This window comes from Crotalus tigris, unplaced genomic scaffold, assembly GCF_016545835.1.
Source record: "Crotalus tigris isolate CLP2741 ecotype Arizona unplaced genomic scaffold, ASM1654583v1 scf7180000017666.27876245, whole genome shotgun sequence".
Taxonomy (NCBI): domain Eukaryota; kingdom Metazoa; phylum Chordata; class Lepidosauria; order Squamata; family Viperidae; genus Crotalus; species Crotalus tigris.
Window position 1 is genome coordinate 4145349 of NW_024096551.1, and position 22250 is coordinate 4167598.

The 22250-nt window shown below is 41.0% G+C and overlaps 1 protein-coding gene across 1 annotated transcript in view; it reads left to right on the forward strand.

Moving 5' to 3' along the window:
• ZNRF2 (zinc and ring finger 2) overlaps positions 1-11302 on the forward strand; it is a 71226-nt gene extending 59924 nt beyond the window's left edge. The window contains exons 3-5 of the mRNA XM_039336257.1: positions 1347-1452; positions 2980-3061; positions 6480-11302. Coding sequence (XP_039192191.1) covers positions 1347-1452; positions 2980-3037 — 164 coding nt within the window. The 3' untranslated portion in view covers positions 3038-3061; positions 6480-11302. The remainder of the gene's footprint in view (positions 1-1346; positions 1453-2979; positions 3062-6479) is intronic.
• Positions 11303-22250: the final 10948 nt, after the last annotated feature.

Here is a 22250-nt window from a genome sequence, read left to right on the forward strand (position 1 = left end):
GGGCCCAGTGCTCTTCAACATCTTCATCAATGATTTGGATGAGGGGATAGATGGGGAAATCATCAAATTTGCGGATGACACCAAGCTGGCAGGAATAGCCAACACTCCAGAAGATAGGCTTAGGATACAGGAGGATCTGGACAGATTTGAACACTGGGCGCTATCTAACAAAATGAAATTCAATGGTGAAAAAAGTAAGGCAAGAAAAACCAAATGTACAGGTATAGTATAGGGATTACCTTGCTCAGTAGTAGTAACTGTAAGAGGGACCTCGGAGTCCTAGTAGACAATCACTTAAATATGAGCTAGCAGTGTGCTGCAGCTGCCGAAAAGGCCAACACAGTGCTGGGCTGCATTAACAGAGGGATAGAATCAAGATCACGTGAAGTATTAATACTACTTTACAATGCCTTGGTACGGCCACACTTGGAATACTGCATCCAGTTTTGCTCACCACGGTGTAAAAAACATGTTGAGACTCTAGAAAAAGTACAGAGAAGAGCAACAAAGATGATGAGGGGACTGAAGGCTACAGCATATAAGGAAAGGCTGCTGGAATTGGGTATGTCAAGTTTAATGAAGAGAAGGATGAGGGGGGACATGATAGCAGTATTCCAATATCTCAGGGGCTGCCACAAAGAGGGAGTCAAGCTATTTTCCAAGGTGCCTGAAGGCAGGACAAGAAGCAACAGATGGAAACTAATCAAGGAGAGAAGGAACCTAGAACTAAGGAGAAACTTCCTGACAGAGCAATTAACCAGTGGAACAACCTGCCTCCAGAAGAGGTGAATGTTCCAACACTGGAAGTTTTTAAGAAGAGACTGGACAGCCATTTGTCTGAAATGGTATAGGGTTTCCTGCCTGAGTAGGGGGTTGGACTAGATGACCTCCAAGGTCCCTTCCAACTTTATTATTATTATTATTACTATTACTATTACTATTATTATTACTTCTTTTTGTGGAACATGTGTAGTCAAAGTAATCATTCCCACAAAGAAAATGAGAGGAAACCCTTAATAGGGGCAATATCTCCATGAAATTGAACTTAATCATGACAATGGAATACAGTTTTTTGCTGCTGAAATAGAATGAAATGTCCTGGAAGAAGATATGGTGGATTAACTGAACAAGAGTGTTCCATTCATAAAATCATCTTGCAGATGTCTGTGTTATTCTTTTAACAGCCATAAGAATGTGAAGCATTATGTTTATTGTAAACCAAATTGCAATATAACTTTTTGAATAACATGATTAGGTTTTAAACATGAAGCATTTCATTTTTAAAAAACAAAGTATCATTAAAAAATATAACTATTGTGTCTATGTTAATTTAACTGTTTCTATAGAAGATGTCCTGAGTAAAGATGCTGGAGAATGTGCAATATGCTTGGAGGAACTGCAGCAAGGGGATACAATAGCACGATTGCCTTGTTTATGTATATATCATAAAGGGTGAGTGCATACAAAATATAATTCAAGAACTAACTTTTGGACTATATTTAAAGGCATGTAGGCAGCATCCATCATATCTACCATGTCTTTCCTGCTTCCATATTATCCCTCCTTTATGGAGCAACTCCAAATTCTTCAGACAGATAAGAGTAGAGGGAGGTTTAAAAGTTCTGTTGGTTTGTGCCTGTATATTATTTTTTTTTCTAACTATGTCTGCATTAAATGAACTGTCAAATCCTTCAATTATGAACATGTTTCATTGGTTTATTTAATGTTTCAGTTCAAACATAAATATGTCATTTTTGATACCTGATAATATAATGCAGTAAGATACTGTAAGATAAAAGCTGTAAAGGTTTACCTATGTAAATATTGACGCATTTATTTTTAAAAAATTGTCCTGTTTTCTGTGTTCTCTTGGAGACCATATATATTTGAAACAATTTAGAGTATTTATCCAGGGATTTGGTGTCTATTCTCTCCCGCTCTCCCTCCGTCTCTGTCTCCCTATCCTTCTCGCACAGACTTTTTAAAATACTTAATACAGGTCTTAAGGGAGAAGACACTTGCTTTCTCATTACATTATATTAGTAGCTTTAAAATATTGGTTGCTGCATATACAACACATATGTCGGAAGGATGGACAGCATTTCAATGGATGAAGTATTTAGTTGAGTGCTTAGGCCAAGGACCACAGTGAACAGAACATTGATGCGATCACTTCACCAAGTGAAAGTGGATTCTGGGTGGTGGATGAATTGCAGGGCTCACCTTGCCCTCCTTTGCACTTAGTTCTCAACTTTTAAGATTAGTTATGACAGACTCAAAAAAACTTCCTCAAATTTCTGATTGCCATACCATTCCCACAATCATGTGTTAATATTTTGGTGGTTGGCAATGGGCTTGCAGTTGTAGTGACCGTGTAGTCACATGATTACTTTTTGTGACTTTTTATCATTTAATTTGAAAAATACTGCTATTCATTGGATAAGCTGGATTCAGATTTACGACCACTTGAAAATAGGAGGAGGAAGGTGTATTGGATATGTTTGCTGCCTTGAATTATTTTAAAAATAATGAAGATGGGATATAAATAAATATGTAAATAACCAGGTGATTTGCTTAAAGATTATCATAAAACTATTCATAATATTCTTTAGTCACATGGTGACTCAACCTTATTACAGTGATTTAGAACACATTTCCATTCTCAGTTGTGGTTGTAAATCAAGGACTACTTCAATTTGATTAGGCGTTAAGGCCCACAAAGCTTGTTCAGTGAAACATAGCTATTTATGAATGCATGAGATGCAACATATTGTTTTATTTATTTCTTTAAAACCAATTAACTTTTTAAAAGTCATTTATTTATATAGTTTTCCTAATGATACCTAACAGTAGCAAAAATATTTATTTGAAAATCAATAATTGGCACTTTTAATTGTCAATTTTAACAAAATTTAAAATATATTATAAATAAGTTCTCATATTTAAGCCTGAATTTTTCTCCCTTTTGTCGCTCCGTAGATGCATAGATGAATGGTTTGAAGTAAATAGATCTTGTCCTGAGCATCCTTCAGATTAATCACCAAGTTTGCTGCTTTTAAAGGTAAGAGTTGTTAGTTTCTTACTCTTTTTAATGTAATGTCGACTAATAATTGAGTTACTATTAGCTCTCTTTTGATTTACAGGTAGTCCTCAATTTACAACCACAATTGAGCCCAAAATTTCTGTTGCTAAGTGAAACATTTGTTAAGTGAGTTTTGCCCCATTTTATAACCTTTTGTCACAGTTGTTAAGTTAGTAACATGGTTGTTAAGTGAATCTGGCTTCCCCATTGACTCTGCTTGTCAGAATTTGCAAAAGGTGAACACATGATTTTGGAACACTGCAACTGTCATAAATATGAATCAGTTTGCAAGCATCTATATTTTGTTCATCTGCCTATGGGAATGCTGCAATGGTTGTAAGTGTGAAAAATGGTAATAAGTCACTTTTTTCGGTACTGTTGCAACTTCGAACAGTCATTAAATGAACTGTTGTTAAGCTGAGGCCTACCTGTATATTGTTCTGTTTGTAATGGTACACAAAGTGTATATAACAATAGGATGTACTGCATTTTATTGTCATGAATTCCATATGCCAGTTCCTTTTTAAAGAAGGGATGCTACCTGAGCAATGTCAGTTAGTCTATTCAGAACTAATTTGTAATCTCTAAGATCTTTGCCATGATTTAATGAATTTTTCTTGCTGGGATCACTGTGATATTGTAAGCAAACTTCTCTTTTTTTTAATCCAAAAACTTACACTCTGAAGGAAAAAAGCAGTATGTTTGAAATGAGAAATTCAAATTTTGAATGCCTGCTGCTGTTTCTGGTATAATATTTATGTAAAAAAAGTTTTAATTCAGGTATAATACAAGTTATCAGGTATTGTATCAGAAATTCAGGTACAATACAAGCATCTCTTTTAACTGTAGACTCTTTAATTATATTGTATATCTCCTAGATCAGACATGTCAAACACAAGGCCCGGGGGCCGGATGCAGCCCGCGAAGTGGTTTCATGTGTTCCGCAAAGCCATCCTGGAAACAGTGAGGGAACGGCCTCTGCTGCCTTGGCCCTGGCCCAGGCCAGCCGGGAGCCAATATACAATTTTGTGGTGGCCATCTTGGCACTTGCCCCGGTGGACCATGCCTTGGCACTTGCCCCGGTCCCACCCCCTTCTTCCAGAGACCCTCAGATCTGTCCCACTCCTGCCCAGGCCCCCTTGACGCGAATGATGTAGAACTGGCCACGCCCACCCAGTAGGCCACACCCATTCCATCCACGCCCACCCAGTAGGCTGCACCCACTCTGGCCAAACCCACCCAGCCCCCCAAGGGCAATCACAATGCTAATGCGGCCCTCGGTGAAATTGAGTTTGACACCCCTGTCCTAGATAGTAGATATAAAAGAAGCCACATATGTATCACATGGATGTTTTGATTGCCATGGTTTAAACTTTAGAATCAGAATAGGGCTGGAAGGGATCTCGGAGGTCTTTAGTCCAACCGTCTGCTCAAGCAGGAGACCCTATACCATTTCAGACAGGTGGCTGTCCAGTCTTTTCTTAAAAACGTCCGGTGATGAAGCACCCTCAACTTCTGAAGACAAACTGGTTAATTGTCTTCACTGATAGGAAGTTACTCCTTAATTCCAGGTTGCTTCTCTCCTTCATTAATTTCCATCCATTGTTTCTTGTCTTGCCTTCTGGTACTTTGGAAAATAAGTTGATCCCCTCTTCTTCATGGCAGCCCCTCAAATACTGGAATACTGTTATCTTGCCACTCCTATTCTTTCTTTTCTCTAGTCTGGCCATACCCAATTCTTGCAACTGTTCTTCATTTGTTTTTGTCTCCAGGCCTTTGATCATCTTAATTGCTCTTCTTTGCACTTTTTCCCAGAAGAGAAAGGGAAAAAACCTCTTGCTTCACTGATATACTGTTATAGCTTTCGTATCCAATTGGAACAAAAAGCATAGAGTTAGAGATGTAAACTATTGATGCTGCCGCAAAAAAGAGCTGATTTGGTCTACTGGTTAAGGCGCCAGCTAGAAACCAGGAGCCTTAAGCACAAAAGCCATCTGAAGGTGACTTTGAGCCAGTCACTCTCTCAGCCCAACTCATTTCACAGGGTTGTTATAGGTAAAACAGGAGAAGGGAATATTAGGTATGTATACCACCTTACCTTGACTAATTTATAAAAACAAAAAAGGCAGGAAATAAAGAGATAGGTAGATAAGATTGTCATTTTTATACTGTGGGCATGATGGCACACATCAAAAATGAAATTTAGTTGTCCGCTCTCAAAGTGAAACACATACATGACATACACCTAAACATATTATGAACAACATATGTATAGACCCACATCCCTACATATACGTAGCAAATAAATATTAAATATTGTCCATCTTGAATATATAACGGAAGGAGGAAGCTTGAGAGTTCCCAAGGTTAATGCTGTATGGAATGAAACTCTGGCTGAATCTGGATGTTCTGCTTCGGATACCATGAAGCCTCCTCCCAGAAGGTAACAAGGAAAACAGGTCATGAAGAGGATGTGTAGTGTCCCAGATAATCTTACGGACCCTGCTCAAGCAATGCTTCAAGCAAGCAAGCTTGAAGGAATTTTCTACTATTGATATTTTCATGAAGTATTGTATTGCTGCTGCATTGTAATATTGTATTAGCAGTATATTTTTTAAAAATATGGTGGCAGTCCTAACTAATGTACCGCAGATTACCTGTAACCAATGCCTAGTTATGGTAGAATTATCTACCCTTAAATATAGATATGATTGATATTGAATAAAGAGATATATTCGGTCAGTCAGTTTCTCTTACTCAGTCAAACGTTGTGATTCCAATTAAGATAGCCATAAGTTTGACTAAATAAACAAATTTACTTCACAGAGTTGTAACAACCAAATTACTAGAATTTTCTATACAATCTTGAAATGTATAGATATCCCCAAGGGTTCCAGTACTTATAGTCCAAAAAGCCACAGTTGATTCAGAAGTAGAAGGTTTCTATCTTAACCTTCATGCTTAGGAATTTCTTCTTAATGGAGACCAGATCTGTTCTTTTCTTCCTGGTTTCAGAAGTGCAGTTAAGATCTAGTTATTTCATTTAACATAGGAGTAGAAGATGTTTGAGCAAAGGTGGGTTCATGATTTTGTTTATTTTCTTTATATTACATGTGGAGCTATCTTATACTGATCTTGATTGTTGTCTGTCCAGACCAGAGCCTTTGGGAATAGACCACATACAAATAAAGAAGTCATGTTCAAAGATATTAGCCATATGCTGAAGTGAAAATAATTATTTCTCAAAACTATTAATATTAAAGAATAAGTTCAAGAGAATTAATTATAATTATTTTTAAATACCTGAATATCAGATGTCCCGATAGATACTACTGTGATTTAGAAAATGTATTTTACTCTCAAGAAATATAATTGTGTGTTTGTTAATCTTTTGTAGTCTCTTACACTGCTTACCAGAAGTAATAGATGTGAAGTTCCATCATTAGAAGTCAATCTAAAAGTGAACTTGTGTTCATTTTGGAGTGAGAAAGAAGAAGATGGAACAAGCATGGGACAAATGATGCAAAGCTGGATCCTCAGTGTACCAAATGCTCATCTAAAGGCATCACAGGGATTTTGAAAATGCTGCACATCCTGGAAAAATTCTCTCTCACAAACTTCATAGATATTTTATATTTATAGGCCAAAGTTACTTTCATTTTTTTAAAAGCAGAATGCTCTGACATAATTCCTTGAACAGAAGCTGTATGTTCTACATCAGTCTGGAACATTTTACAAGGAAGATGCCATTTTTTATTTAGAATCACCTATTCTTTTTTCTCACAGTAAAGGAGAAGACAAACTATGAGATACAGAAATTCTTCATCCAATATGCTGTTCACATTTTTATGGAAAATAATGCAATGTTCTTTCTTTGAATCTTTGAAAATTTTGTAAGTAAAACTTTGTCACAATGCAGCCCAAAGAACAAAATGCAATCAAGGCTAATTCTGAATTAATATTCTTGATCCAATTAGAGTTATTGAAATCCATAATCTCTTCTCATTTCTGTATAATAAAATACATTGTAAATATTAATGCAGTAATTTTTTTGAAAATGCATAATCTAACAGCTATGCAATATTTTTTTAAAAAACTGATAGGGACATGGCAAATAACATCTTTCAGAATGCTGCCAGTCAAGCTAATTTAACGGGTATTATATTTTTAATGTTTCAGGTAGTTATTTTCTTATACTATCACAGTTACCAGGCCACCTTTCCTTAAGTTCAGTAGTCACAAAGATAGGGAAGATGAAATGTTTCATTGGGATAATGTCTGGCCTTTTTTTAACTTTTGTATTGGAGATTACTATATCTCAATGGCTGGTCATAGCAGATTATAATAATTTGCATCAATGTCATTGCTAATATTAACTGTAATCCTATACCCAGTCATATGCGCTTCTTGTTGATATAAACAGGCTTACATATTTTCTGGGTATATTGCCTGTATTCTTGAATCTATAATACTTTACTACACAATTGTGTCTTATCATAAATTGTAAAATGGGCTTTCTCTGATAGGATAGAGAAGAAGCTCATCAAATAAAATTATGAGCCATTAATATATTTGAGGATGTTTTTTAGAAGCAATTAAAATATCTTATAAAGTTTGTGACAACATGAAAAAGTATTTAATAAAGGTGATGGAAACTTAACATGAAACTTAAAATGAGAAAAATAAGTTGTGTAATCAGATTATTTCATTATATTTATGTATTCTGTTCCCCTAAGATCATTTAAAAACAAATTTCTGTTGACTATTATTGTTATTAATTACTGCTGTTATATTGCACATAATTCATGTGCATATAGAAATATTTCATACATTTGCTGTACATTCACAATTCTTAAAATTTTAAACCAAATATTAAATTCATGAAGAATGTCTTTTGCAGTGTACATATGTATTAAATGCTATAGCCAGCAAACTTTACTTTCTTCAGAAAGAAAAAAATATTCTTTTTTCCTTCTCTGGTTCAATATTACATAGTGGTCAGAAATTGATGTCCAGCAAGCATGAAATTCCCAAACCACATTTGCTTGCAATGTGCAAAAAACGAACAACAACCCAAGAAGGGTTATTTACAGGAAAGAAGTCATGAGGGACAAGTGGCAAGAACCTGAGTCTTTTCCTATTCATTGGTTTTTCTCTAAAAGGTTTGTTTCATTTTTCAGCACTAAATTCGCAAAACAAAACCAAAAATATGAAAGATTTTTCTTTTATTCAGAACATCTAAGACAACTTTAATTAAAACATAATATTGGTGTAGTGTAGTGTGGGGATGAGAGAACTTTGCAATTTTGAGATTTAATTTGTTTTTTAACTGGATCGACTGTTTAAGAACCAGGTGCAAAATACTGAGATCAGCCAGAGCCAAGTAAAAAGGACATGTAACTAGAAATAAAACAAACTTTTGGATACAAAATACTTTTGAGAATCAGATATTTATTTGAATTTTCCTAATTATCTCATCCCTTCATTTTATTTGTTTGAAATAATTTATTTTTTCTTTGTGCAACTCTCAAATTGATCCTGATCCCCAAACCAATGCCTTATAAGGGAAGAGAGTTTCTTTCCCTATTATTTTAACTGCCACTACTTATGTAATAGGGATAGTCTTCCTCAGATATTCTGGATTTTTTGAACAAATCCTACAAAGAAATGTGAAAGTTAAAGAGTTTGTATTAAATATACTGCTCTGCTTACTAGACAGAAAAATCAAAAAGCATTGTTCTAAATTAATTCACTAATAAAATGAATTTGAGATTTACAGGCCTAGGGTAAAACCATGTAAGTTAGAAGATCAGGCCTACTGCAAACCATAGTTCACTGGGTGAACTGTAGTAACTGTAATGATAACCACTTAGCAATCAAAAGGTACATTCTTTCATGAGAAAGTTGCCAGAGGCCACATCTGGCTGAGTTGATGCCAAATTCTAAATGGTAGATACTACTTTTATTATTTCCTTCTTCCTTTCATTATCACTTCTTCACACACTACCCATCTATTCATTGAAACAAACATGCACACACATATAGTCCTGGTAGGATGTGAGGACCAGAACACAGCTCCTTTTCCTGCAGCAATGCATTGAGAGTCCCAAAGATGCTTTTTCCAAAAGGGACTGTCTTGGTTTTTTCCTTTGAAAACATTTCACTTCTCATCCAAGAAGCCTCTTTAGAAGCGAAACGTTTTCAAAGGAAAAAAGTCCAGTTGCCTTTTGGAAAAAGCATCTTTGGGACATCCATTGCCTAGATGATTGGGAATCTCCATAGGGTATAGTATAAAGGTCCAGAAGGTGTTAGAAGCAAAACCATAAGAGGGCAGCACCAGCAACATTATTTCAAAAATTGGTTATGTTATTCTCAGTCATTGTTCTCTCTGGTTGAGATATATAAATGAGTTAGCCTGCTTTTCTCTGCATGAGGATGGGAATACATAGGAGACTGAAATCTACATGTAGACTAGTTAATGCCTTTATGTTGAAAGTTAAACTATTTCAACCTGATATAATACTAGCACATCTGAAGAGCAACACTCTTAAATTCTAAATAACTATCTCAACCTAGTGTTAAGTTGTTCCAGCACACTTGGAGCCATAAAGTTGGAAAAGGTTGCTATGAACAAATGGAAAACAACAGTATTTATTTAGGCTGCTGGTTTGTATATTTGATAAATTGACACAACAAGATGTCCAGCAGAGGTTATTCCATGAAATAACATTAATACCATGCAATAATTATCTGTACAAGTTATCAGCCCAGGTGTATTTTTAAGCTATCAAGTCTTGCTTCAGGTCTTGAAAAAAGATTAAAAAATTAAAATAGTTCTAATTAGTTGTGAACTATTTATTAAATTGTAGATTACCATGGATTGCCTTTAATATCCTAAATGCAATTATATTGAGGTGTTAACAAGGCAGAAATTAAGAATATTTTAATTGATTTCATAGATTAATTTATCTAAAGGGGCCAATCAATTGTTGATTGTTCTGTTTACAAGATCTATAAAGAGCATCCTGACTCAACACTTTCCCATGTTTTGACACCCCGACTTTTAAATACTGGCAACAATTTCAACAGATTGTTTACACAAACTGCAATGATGGTTTTGGAAAAATATAATCTGTGGTTTCCAAATCTGATTTTCAGATAATCTTTTTTCATGTTGATCTTGTTTATTTATTGCTTACCAATGAGCCACTGGGTTGCAGAGAATTTGGAAATATCTCCTTAATTCATGTGAACTATTGGCCACCTCACTGTACACATTGGTATAGCTGAAAGTGGTATACATTCTATTAAGCATGATTTCTTTGGTTTGGGATTTGCATGCTGTGTCAATTCAAATGTTGTGATTTGCACACTATGACAAGAATTATTGTAGTGTTTAAGACCAGCCAAATATGATTTATTTAAAAACATGGTTAAACAAATCACAATGTAGCACAATGTGTAATATAGCCAGAACTTAAATGGTAATATATATTGTGGGCAAGGATTTGTAACAGTAAACAAATTTAGGAAAGCTATCTTTTTTTATCTTCTTATTGTGAAACTCCTAAAAAGCTTCCAATGTTTTCTTGAAACTGTGGGAACTGTGAATGCCTTATATAGGCACTCATTAAAGTGGGATTGAAATGTGATTTTGGTTTAACAAGAACTCTAATGTCACCTCCCTACTAGTCTTAAATACACATAATAATTTGAAAAATAATACAAAGATATTAGAGTATACATTTGAAGAAACTAAATTGCCAAACCAACTTTTAAATGTGAGAGGATGATTAAGGAATAACTAGACTGGTGAAGAGTATGAACTTTTTAACCTTCCCTGAAGTTATTTGGATGGTTGAAAGAACCTACTGAAAATCAGCAGTTCAAATTAACTATTTCCACAAAATGGGAAATGAGACTTTGAGAATGAATAATTTAATGAGAAACATTATAATATTTGGTGATGACAATAAGCAAGAAATCTTCCTTCATTCTGTTGATAAAAGAATGTAATTAGTAATATTGAATGTAAAATATATTTGATTTTTTTTAAAATGAGTTATATGATTGGGGAAAATTACTTGAATTTTTTTTTAAGGTACATCTACTTAGTCTGGAAGTATACAATTATTTTTATTTTACTGATCAAGGCTATACATTTTAAGTAACATTCCATTTGTTTAAAATATGTACATGTCAATAAAATTTTGAAGCATACTTTATGATTGGGCATCTTTTTAAGCTTTATTTAAACATATACTGACCTCAGTAATTATAATAACTTCAAAATACATTTTGCTTCTGATGGATTTTTATTTAGTTTGTCATTTTTGTTATGAAGAAAATGAATGCAGTATGTTTTAAATGTGTGATGCTTCATTCTTATTTCTATTCAGCTGCTGGCATAGAAGAGTGAACTGCATGGATTATCCACAATATGCAATATTAATCTAGATAGAATATTCTGTCTTCTACATGCCAAGAGTTAGCAAGGACCCAATACATTTGTGATTCAGAAGAAGACCATCTTTCTTCAATACAGTCTCATCATTCATCATCATTTTAGCCATTGTCTATCCATTGTAGGATGAAGGCCTCTCCCGCATGCTTTCCAACCAATATGGTCCGGGGCTTTCTTTTGCTAATTGGGCCCGCAATACTTGCTGATGTCATCGCTTCTTGTTTTAGGTCTCTTTTGTGGAGATGCTTTTTATCAAATGGGATCCATTCTATGACTGCCTTGGTCCACCTGCCGCAGTTCTTCTTGCTATGTGACTAGCCCATTTCTATTTCCATTCTTTTACTCTCTTGATGATATCTTATACTTTGTTTGTTCTCTAATCCATGTGCAGATCTTTCTACCTTGTCCTATAATGCCGAGCCTGTATGTTTTCATGGCTCTTTGCATCACTCCTAGCTTTTGTTTTGATTGTGAGGTTACTGTCCATGTTTCACTGGCATATGTTAGAGCAGGTAGAACACACCGATTGAAAACTTTTCTCCTCAGGCATGGGGGCAGGTTTTTGAAAATTATGCATAGCTTACCGAATGCCTGCCAACCACATTTAACACACCGTTCAATTTCCTTTATTGTATCACCTTCCATTGAGATCCGTTGGCCAAAGTATATGCTCTGTAGTAAATGTATTTAGGATAGCCGCTTTTTCCTGCATTAAAACATAGTCTGTTTATGACCTTAAATAATATTCTGAGACACAATTTGCACTGTTGCCAGTTTTGAATAGACCAGTAGTAGACAACCTGGTATCTTTAGGATTATTTAGATTACAACTTTATAAAACCCAGCCAATAATATAATCCAATGAAATCTTTTGCTTCCATTAGACATCATATAGATGTCTTCTATTTTCTAGATATTATGATTGATTTTATGATTGCGGCCAGATGAGAACCTTCAAAACTTTTATAAATTTCAAGAGGCACTTTTTGACTTTGCAGTACAATAATAAATTGAATGAAAATTACCCCAGTCTAGTTAAGTGCAGAAGTTCATGTGTAGAATTTAAATGAACACCTGTTAACTCTATTTGCAGCTGATTTAGGTTTCACTGCAGTGTACTCTAGAATTGCCTTCCATTATCAGAGTTGTGCCTCATTGCCTTAAATTAGTGTATGTATCAGATTTGCACTAATATTCCAACTAATTAATGGAATTCAGTCATTTCTAGCAGTGTCAGAATTTTTACAAGACACTTGCAAAGTGTTCATTTTGTACTAAAATGTAGTGCAGTAAGATCCTTAGCCTTTGCTCTTTGTGCTAATTATCTGGGAGAACAATTAGCCTCTATTTGTTCTTCTAGTTTTCTTTGGATTTGACAGAAACCTTTTTTGCTAAGTAGACATACATAGATTGGACAAAACTCATTCATTCAAAGGTTTGCCATAATTTTTTTGTATGTTACTACTGGAGAGTTAGAAGACCCTGAAAAGTAAAGAAGTCCTGTATTAAATAATTTCTAATGTGTAATTTTTTAATTTCATACTGAATAATATGCATCAAGACACTAAATATAGCCAAAAGGTTTGGCTCCAGAACTGCCTTTTGATTTTGTGCCAAGGCAGCAGAGGGAGAATATGGTAGCCATTGCTGAGCTGTGATCTCAAAAGGCATGGTTTTAGTGCCTGCTCAAAAGGGTAAACCAAGCTGCAAAAACTGCTGGCTTGGAATATGTCTTGGAGAGACATGAATGCAGAGTATATTTTTTTATTTTCTTCATTTCCTTTTCTCTAGAGCAGTGTTTCTCAATCTCAACAGTTTCAGGATGTGCAGACTTCAACTCCTAACATGCTGCCTAGGGATTCTGGGAGTTGAAATCTGTTCATGTTAAAGCTGTTAAGGTTGAGAAACACTGGTCAGAGCAAAGCTCCTTTTGTTCTTCTAATAACAAAGGAGTGTTGGATACATGTTTCTCCAGCACTGGAGATGGATAATCCACCAATGGGTTGAGACTGTATTCCTGCCCAATCAGATCGGTCAGCCAAAGTTGCCACGCCTGTCCTGGACCACGAGATCCCACTCTTGACTGATCTTGCCCAGGATTCAGACGTTTCAACTTTGGCTCCTAGGCAGGTATAGTTTTCTCCCATTGGTGGATTATTTTCCAGTAGCTGAGAGTTAGGTTAACTTAAATTAATTGGATTTAATTGACTAAATTACTTAAAATTCTTACCAATTACTAACTGAAATCCAGAATTCCCAGAGGGATATCCTCCACTAGAAAGGGGGGGATTCCCTCAGACTCCCACCCTAACCCAAGCCCCAACTATTTCCATGCCAATAGTTCAAAAAAAAAAAAACCGATCGGCTGAGTTGAGGCTTTTAAACTTAAAACTTAAAGTCTAAAACTCGCGGAGGTAGCGGAGGACTAGTGGGGGGGGGCGCAAGTGAGGGAGGAGGCAGCCGTGGAGCCCTTTTCAAGCGGCGCGATCCTGCTGGAAAGTGGAGCGCCGTCCCTTTAATTGCCAGGCATTCTCTGAGGAACTTTAAACCAGCCGCCATTACCAGGGAAGCTCAGCGCACGCGTGATCTCTTTGTTCCGACACACGTGGAATCTGGTAATAGAGAAGGCTTTCTGCGCAGGCGCGGCAGCCATTTTGAGCGCATGCGCAGTAACCCTGGGCCTGCGGCGGCCATTTTTTTGGAATAAAGGACACCACTGAGCATGCACGGCAAGCAAATACACATGCGTGGTCAGGAATTTTCTCCGCAATCTTTATCGGCCACTAGAAAAAGGACAGGAGTCATAAGACCCTTTACGGACCTCCCTGGCCATTTGAGCATTTAAGCAGCAAGCTGGTTAAGCCTAAGCAGAGCTAGATAAGTGCCTTTCACAACTTCTCATTACAGAGCTTGGTGCCTCTCTGCCTAAAACAAGCTAAGTGCCTGTGTTTGCACATCCAGTTTAATTAAGTTGCCTTGGCTCCCCACTAGTGGCCCGTAAGTTTCGGGATTTTAGTGGTGGGTTCCAGGCATTCCCAGTTGCATGCCTGTCCTCACCCACTGCAGCCTAAGCCGGATTCCAGGCATCCCCATTAGTGTGCCTGTTCTTATCCGTGCACGGCAATTGACTCAGACCAATCACAGAGTCTGTTCCTGAGTTCCAGGCGCCCCCTGCAGTGCGCTTGTCCTTACTCAGAGTAGATGCTCTCCTACTACCGGGGTTCCCCTGTCATGACCCTGCACTAGAGGAGAATGGAGGAAGCTATCATTCCCTCCACGGGAGCCTTGCCTTCAACCTCTTGAACACCCATTTCAGAGGGGTCTGAAGCTTCTGCAGCCTCCAGAATCAAGGCTGCAAAGAAGTCATCCAGGAAGGCAGACAAACAGGCAATCAGAAGGCACCAAGCCCTGGAAAAAGAATTCAACAGGGCCCAGAAAAGGGCCAGAATTGAAAAGAGCCAGAATGGGGGAATAGTTTCCGAACTACCACTGGGGGTCTCTTCATTTCCACTGGGCGTTTGGTCTACTGGGGATTCATCTCAGTCTCCAGCAAGAGGCGGGATAGGTGAATTCTCATCGCTTTCCCGATCCCCTTCACCACGTAGGACACAAGAGCCTCCGGTGACCACGCTAAATATGGCACCAGCAGGGACACAGGTAATGACTAACCCTCCTGCTCTGACGGGGGACCTACTAGCTACCTTGATAGCACAGGCGGTAGACTGCTCGTTTGAGTCCAGGGCTCAGGCCTCCAAGCCCAAGCCGCAAAGGCATAGATCGAGACATCGGGAGGAAACAGAGGACCAACAGGACCCCTCTTCCCTCTCAGACTCGTCGATCTCCGAGGATTCTTACCTTGACCAACCAGGTACGTCACAGGAGATCCAAATGTCCGAGGAGGAGGACAACTCACCTCAGGTGCCTTTATTTAATGGCCTTTTTAACCCGTCTCTTTTTGTCACCATTCTGCGCAAGGCTGAGGCCACAGCTCATCTTGGTCAGGGGACAGCAGTGGAACCCATCACAGTCAACACGGTGGCTGATCCAAGGTTCGCCGAAAAGGTAACCACTCAACACCACATACCATGTCCGATCCTATTCCTAAACACAATAAGGAAACAGTGATCAGCACCAGCCTCCCTACCTCTTCCCAGCAACACGGAGAAGAGGCTATTTAATGTAGCCAGGAAGCTGGAGGGAACCTTGGAGATACCTGCGGTGGACGAGCCCATAGGACCCCTGATATTGGACACAGCCATATCAGGAGACTTTGCAGAAGCTCTTAAGGCCGAGGACCAAAAGGTTGAGTCCGCCTATAGAAGAACACACCAAGCAATAGCATGGGCTACCAGGGCAGCTACCTCCACCTCCTTTTTCACCAGAGCCACACTTTGTTGGCTCTGGGAATTACAGGGCCGAGTTCCTGCGGAGGACATCCGTACCCACCAGGAACTCAGCAAGATGGTAGCAGCCACGGAATATGCGTCGGACGCGACACTCTTAGTGACCAAATTTTCAGCCAAGGCAATAGCATCAAACATCACGAGCAGACACCTTCTCTGGCTAAAAAATTGGCAGGCCGATGCCAAATCCAAGTGGAAATTGGCTTCGGCTTCCTACCAAGGGGCCAAACTGTTTGGAGAGGCGCTAACGCCCTACCTAAAGAGAACAAGGACAAGCGCAAGGTCCTCAAACACATTCGTAAGAAACAGGACAGGAGACCCAGTTTCTTCGGAGGGAAACAATCCTTTCGCGCAGAAACCAGGTTCAATTACTTCCAAACTTCCCAAACTTTCCAACCTAGGCAGGATAGGTAGGAAAGACAGATGGATAGACAGAAACAAGACATAGGCAAGTGCAAGGAAGACGGCCCTTTCGGGGGAGCAACCGTCCCTTCCACCGTACCAGATGACTCCCTCCCAGACCTTCCCATAGGGGGCAGGCTAGCACAGTTTGCCACTCCACCGCCATGGATGTATGGATCAGAGACACCATACGTCACGGTCTCTCCCTAGAATTCCTCTCCAATCCCCCAAACCGCTTCCGCCCCTGCCCCTGTCCCACAAAGAGAAAACTCATGAACGAAGCCGTTCAACACCTTCTAAACATACAAGCCGTAGAACCGGTGCCTACGGACCAGAGAGGCCAGGGATTTTATTCTATCCTCTTCATGGTTCCGAAGCCCTCAGGGGGTTGGAGAGCCATTCTGGATCTAAAAAAGTCTAAATTTCTATCTAACATACCGCAAATGCAGACACTACGCTCCATCCTAGGAAGCGTAAGAAAAGGGGATTTTCTGACATCTATCGACCTCACGGAGGCATACTTGCACATCCCCATCTCTCTGGCTCACCACCAGTTTCTACAGTTCGCCTACAGGGGGCAGCACTTCCAATACAGAGCGCTCCCATTCGGCCTTTCATCAGCGCCCAGGGTGTTCACCAAGATACTGGCGGTTCTGGCAGCACACCTAAGGACCATTCCGGTCAGAGTCCAGTGTTACCTGGATGATATCCTAATCCAATCAACGTCCGCCCGCCATGCTCAGGCGGATCTAAAATTAGTAGTAGGGCTGCTGCAGGATCATGGCTTCTCAGTGAATTTCCTCAAGAGCCACTTAACTCCAACAACGAGGATACTACATCTTGGAGCTGTTATAGACACAATGGAGTGCAAGGTGTATCTATCCCAGGAACGCCTCAGCAACATAAGGAAAACAGTAAGACAGGTAAACCGCGGTCAGTCAGTGACGCTGGTCTGCCTTTCCCAACTGTTAGGGAAGATGATCTCGACCATAGCAATCGTCCCATGGGCAAGACTGCACTCAAGGGAGCTACAGTGGTTCATGCTTCCATTTCAGAGACAGAAGCTCAGCGCCTCCTGAAGAAGGGTAAGCCTACCGCTGGGGGTACGGCACTCTCTCAGGTGGTGGCTATCTCCGTCCCTTCTCAGAGGCTCACTCTTCAGGGAACCAGACAGAATAGTAGTCACAACCAATGCAAGCCTATTCGGCTGGGGAGCTCACCTGGCGACCAGGTGGACACAGGGCCACTGGTCAACAGCGGACCTCCAGCACAACATAAACTGGCTCGAACTCCGAGCCATCCACCTAGCGTTAAGACATTTCCAAGATAGCCTAACACGCGACCACGTATTAGTCCTAACGGACAATGTGACAGCCAAGGCTCACATAAACTGTCAGGGAGGCACGCACCCCCGCTCCCTATCGTCCGAGGCTCTTCTACTGGGAGCCTGGGCGGAACAAAATCTGGCCTCAATAAAGGCCGACCACATATCGGGGGAAACAAACATCCAGGCAGATCTGTTGAGCAGAGCAACAATAGATCACTCGGAGTGGCAACTACACCCGAGGATCTTCAGGGAGATCTGCCACTGCTTCGGCCTTCCCCAGGTAGACCTATTTGCCTCTCCTTCCAATGCCCAACTGATCCGCTTCTTCTCCCGATTCCCATCCAAGGGAGCAGAACAGATGGATGTGTTACGGAGCCCCTGGCCAAGAGAGCTCCTATATGCATTCCCACCCTTACCTCTCCTTCCGGCGGTAGTGCACAAGATTCTGTGGGAATGAGCCGAGGTAATTCTTGTGGCCCCATATTGGCCAAGGAGGCCTTGGTTCGCAGACCTGAGGAGTCTATCTCGCACAGACCCATGGCGGATCCCTCCGGAGAGGATCTCACTCAGGCAGGGGGCGATCTCCCATCCAGAGCCACAATGGCTATAACTAGCCGTCTGGCACTTGAGCGGTCAATTTTAACTAGGGGATCTTGCTCACAAGGCGTAATTAGCGTTATACAAGCTTCAAGGCGCCCTTCCACGAACCGTATCTATGAGGCCACGTGGAGAAGTTTCCAATCAGGGTGCTCTGAACAGGGATCGCCACTCCAAAAGATTACAATCCCCAGGATCCTAGAGTTCCTACTAGACGGTCTAGAGAGGGGCCTAGCGCCAAACACGCTGCGTAGGCAGATCGCCGCCCTCTCAACAATACTTTCGGCCAGCCCTGGGGAACCTTTGGGTAAGCATCCCTTAATCCGATCCTTCCTAAAAGGGGCTGTGAACATTAGACCACCAACAGTGCACAGATACCCATCGTGGGAACTACCACGAGTATTGCAGGCGCTTACCAGAGCACCATTCGAACCACTCAAAACATGTGACATCGGCTACCTGACACACAAGGTAGCATTCTTAGTAGCTATCACGTCAGCTCGACGCATATCCGAGTTAGCTTTCCTCTCAACGAGGAAGGACCTGTGTCACTTTCACAAGGACAGGGTAGTCTTGCAAATAGATCCTTTCTTCATCCCAAAGGTCAACTCCCTTTTTCATAGATCGCAGGAAATAGTCCTACCAGACTTTTTGCCCAAACTCAAATCATGCCCTAGAGCAGCAATGGCACACATTGGACGTACGCAGGGCGCTAAGGTATTACATTTCGCGTACAGCGGAATTCCGTCACTCAGAAGCGCTCTTCATATCCTTCCACCTCTCCTCTACGGGCCGGAAGGTCTCATCCTCTACCATTGGTAGGTGGATTAAGGCATGCATCACTGAGGCATACAAGGCGGAGGCCTTGCCGGCCCCCAGGCATGTCACGGCTCACTCCACAAGGAGTGCTGCCACCTCGGCAGCATGGGCCATGCAAGCTTCAATTGAGGAGGTTTGCAGGGCGGCCACTTGGGTTTCGCCCTCTCCATTTATTCGCCACTACAAAATCGACAAATACTCTTCTGTGGAGGCCTCCTTCGGTAGGAGGGTTCTCCAGCAGGTGCTAGACCAAAGTTACACACAGGACCAGTCTATTCCCCAACCCGAGGGACAATAGGCTTTGGTATGTCCCATTGGTGGATTATCCATCTCCAGTGCTGGAGAAGGGGCGTTGACTTACCTGAACGCCTTTTCTCAGCACGGAGATGGATAATCCACACCCACCCTTCCAAACATAGATAGTAAGGAATATTTAGTTTGAGCCAAAACGTCTTACTGTCAGTCAATGGCTGCGCTCGTGTCAAGACTGGGATCTCGTGGTCCAAGACAGGCGTGGCAACTTTGGCTGACTGATCTGATTGGGCAGGAATACAGTCTCAACCCATTGGTGTATTATCCATCTCCGTGCTGAGAAAAGGCGTTCAGGTAAGTCAACGCCCCATCTCAGCAGGTTATTTCTTCCCTTTGTGCAAATCAGGGTACTTTTTTTATCAAACTGCTCTGTCTCACTGTTGTTCTGGTGCTTTTGACTCCTCCCTCCCCTTATTCAACACACTCACCACCTCCTGTCAGCTGTCCAGCTGTTTTCTTTTTTTAAAACAAATTTTATTGGGTTTTTTTTGTTCTTAGAACAAAGTGCTTAAGACACACTGTGGTGCTGGGGTAATCAAACATCCAGAAATAAAAACATATATGAATAACTCAAATTAATACATTAAATATTCCCTCTCTATTTCCCTCAATTAACCTAATACATTTAAAATAATCCATTTCTAATTTAAATTTCTAACAATCCTAAACCTGTTTTAGAGCTTTTTGAATTTACAATTAACATAATCAAATTTGACTTTAAAGAAACAAATTATCAGTTCAGGTATCCCTTCCAGATGTATTCTAAATCTCAATCTCTTAAATCCTTAATTTTATCACAAATCTCATTTATTTCTTCTTCCACTACACAATATATCTCCTAATTAAAATAAAATATTAGTCTATCCTATACATATATAATCCATCCATCAATCAATCTCTTTAAGATAACAAAATAACAAAGTAATATCAAACCTTAAATCATTTCAGCCCTTTGAACCAAATTCAAATTTCATCCAGTTAATTATCATACCTAATAACGTCCATATTGTCAGGCAAGAACATCATCTTACTAATTTAACATACTCAATTAGTTATTAAATCAATCCAGATCTAAAATATTTCTTCAGTTTTCTTCATTCCATTACATAATTGTCAGACCCAGAGCACAACTTACCGACCACGCTGCTAAGCGCTCCCGGTAATACCGCGAGTCAGCTAGTCGGCGCCGGTTCCAACGCGCTGCTGACGCTCAGCTGATGACGATCTGCCGGCGACGCGCGCTTAGGGAGTATACCGGTCGGCACTACTTCCCACGGACTGCCGACGCTCATTTGATGATTGCCTAGCGCGCGTCTACGATTCGGATTGGCCGGCGCTACTACCAGCGGACTGCCGACACCCAGCTGATGGTGTTTTGCGGAGATACGCGTATGGAGATTGTTCTGGACTGCTTTACTGTTTTCGGGAAACCAAGATACTGGGTCTGACAGACATGAGGGCGTGGTGTGGGCGGAGTGGTGATTGATAATTAGGGTGTGGACTATGGGTGTGGTGGTGGGGTTTATTTAGAGCGCGGGAATGAAATGTTCTTCAGAGCTGACTTTCTTTTCAACTTAGTAACGAAATAAATCGTACTGCTTCGTTGAATCCTGCATCGTTCCTGGATATGGGTTTTGTGCCTGTAGTTAGGACGTGCTTACATTAAGTCAGCTCTCACTCCTACTTACTAATAACGCTCAAGAGCTTGTCAGGGACAGGGCATCATGGCAGAAGGAACGCAGGGAGAGGACCCTGTCGTAGGTGAGGACTCGCAAGAGTCTGGTGAGCAGTTGGAGGGCCTGGCAACGGGCGGTATAGCGGAGGAGGCGCCGGTGGTTCGGCAGAAAGAAAAAGTATGTGTGCCTGTGGTCGAGCATTCACGAAGCCGACAGCAACGCCCAGTAGATACGGGGGCCGAATGGTGGTTTAGCCTGACGGTGGGACTCCCTGAAGATGGGCGTGGGCGACGGTTGGCGCCAAGTTTTACTGGTTGGAGGGAGCGCCGGGTAACTGGGGACCATGAGGAGGATTGGAGCTGTTCCACAGTCCCGGGGCAGTACACGTTGGATGTTCTCAGAGACCAGTTTGGGGAACGCATATACCCCACTACTATTCACAGCCCTGCCAAAGACAGCCGGCCTTACGCTTCCCAGTTTCAGCGATCCAGTATAGACCTTAATCTGCATCCCGACGACCATTTTGCGCTACGGGATCCTACTGCAAGGCAGGTGGGGACAGAGCGTACGCCTTATAGGTTAGGGGTGCGGGGACTGGGGAACAGGCCAGCAGACCCTGAGGAAGTGAGCGTTGGACCTACAGGGGGAGGAGCAGGGATCCGCCCTCGGCCATCCCCGGACGCCGATCGGTACGGAGGACAGATGCCAGCCCCCTGGCCTCAGAACATGGTGTGGAACCCTCCCCCGATAACACTTACGTTTGACGGGGACCCAGATCGCTTGGCAGTTTATCTTAGCCATGTACTGAACCACCTAGATTGCTATTCCACTCTATATTCATCCAATTGGTCGATGGTGGTTGCAGTCACCTCGAGTTTACAGGGAGAGGCCGCTGCTTGGGCAGCTGATCTGTATAGCGACCAGGCCCGAGAACTAGGTGATGTGGGGCTCTTCCTAGATGCGTTACGCACTAGATTCGAAGATCCAACCCGTTTACAATGGGCGGAGGCCCAGTTCGTGGGGCTGCGACAAAGAGGGAGACCAGCAAAAGATTACATCCGGGAGTTCCAGAAATTAGCGGGGAGACTGCGATCGTGGCCAGATCGTTTACTGGTTCACCACTTTCGGAATGGACTGGATAACGAAATACGACGAGCATGTATAGTGA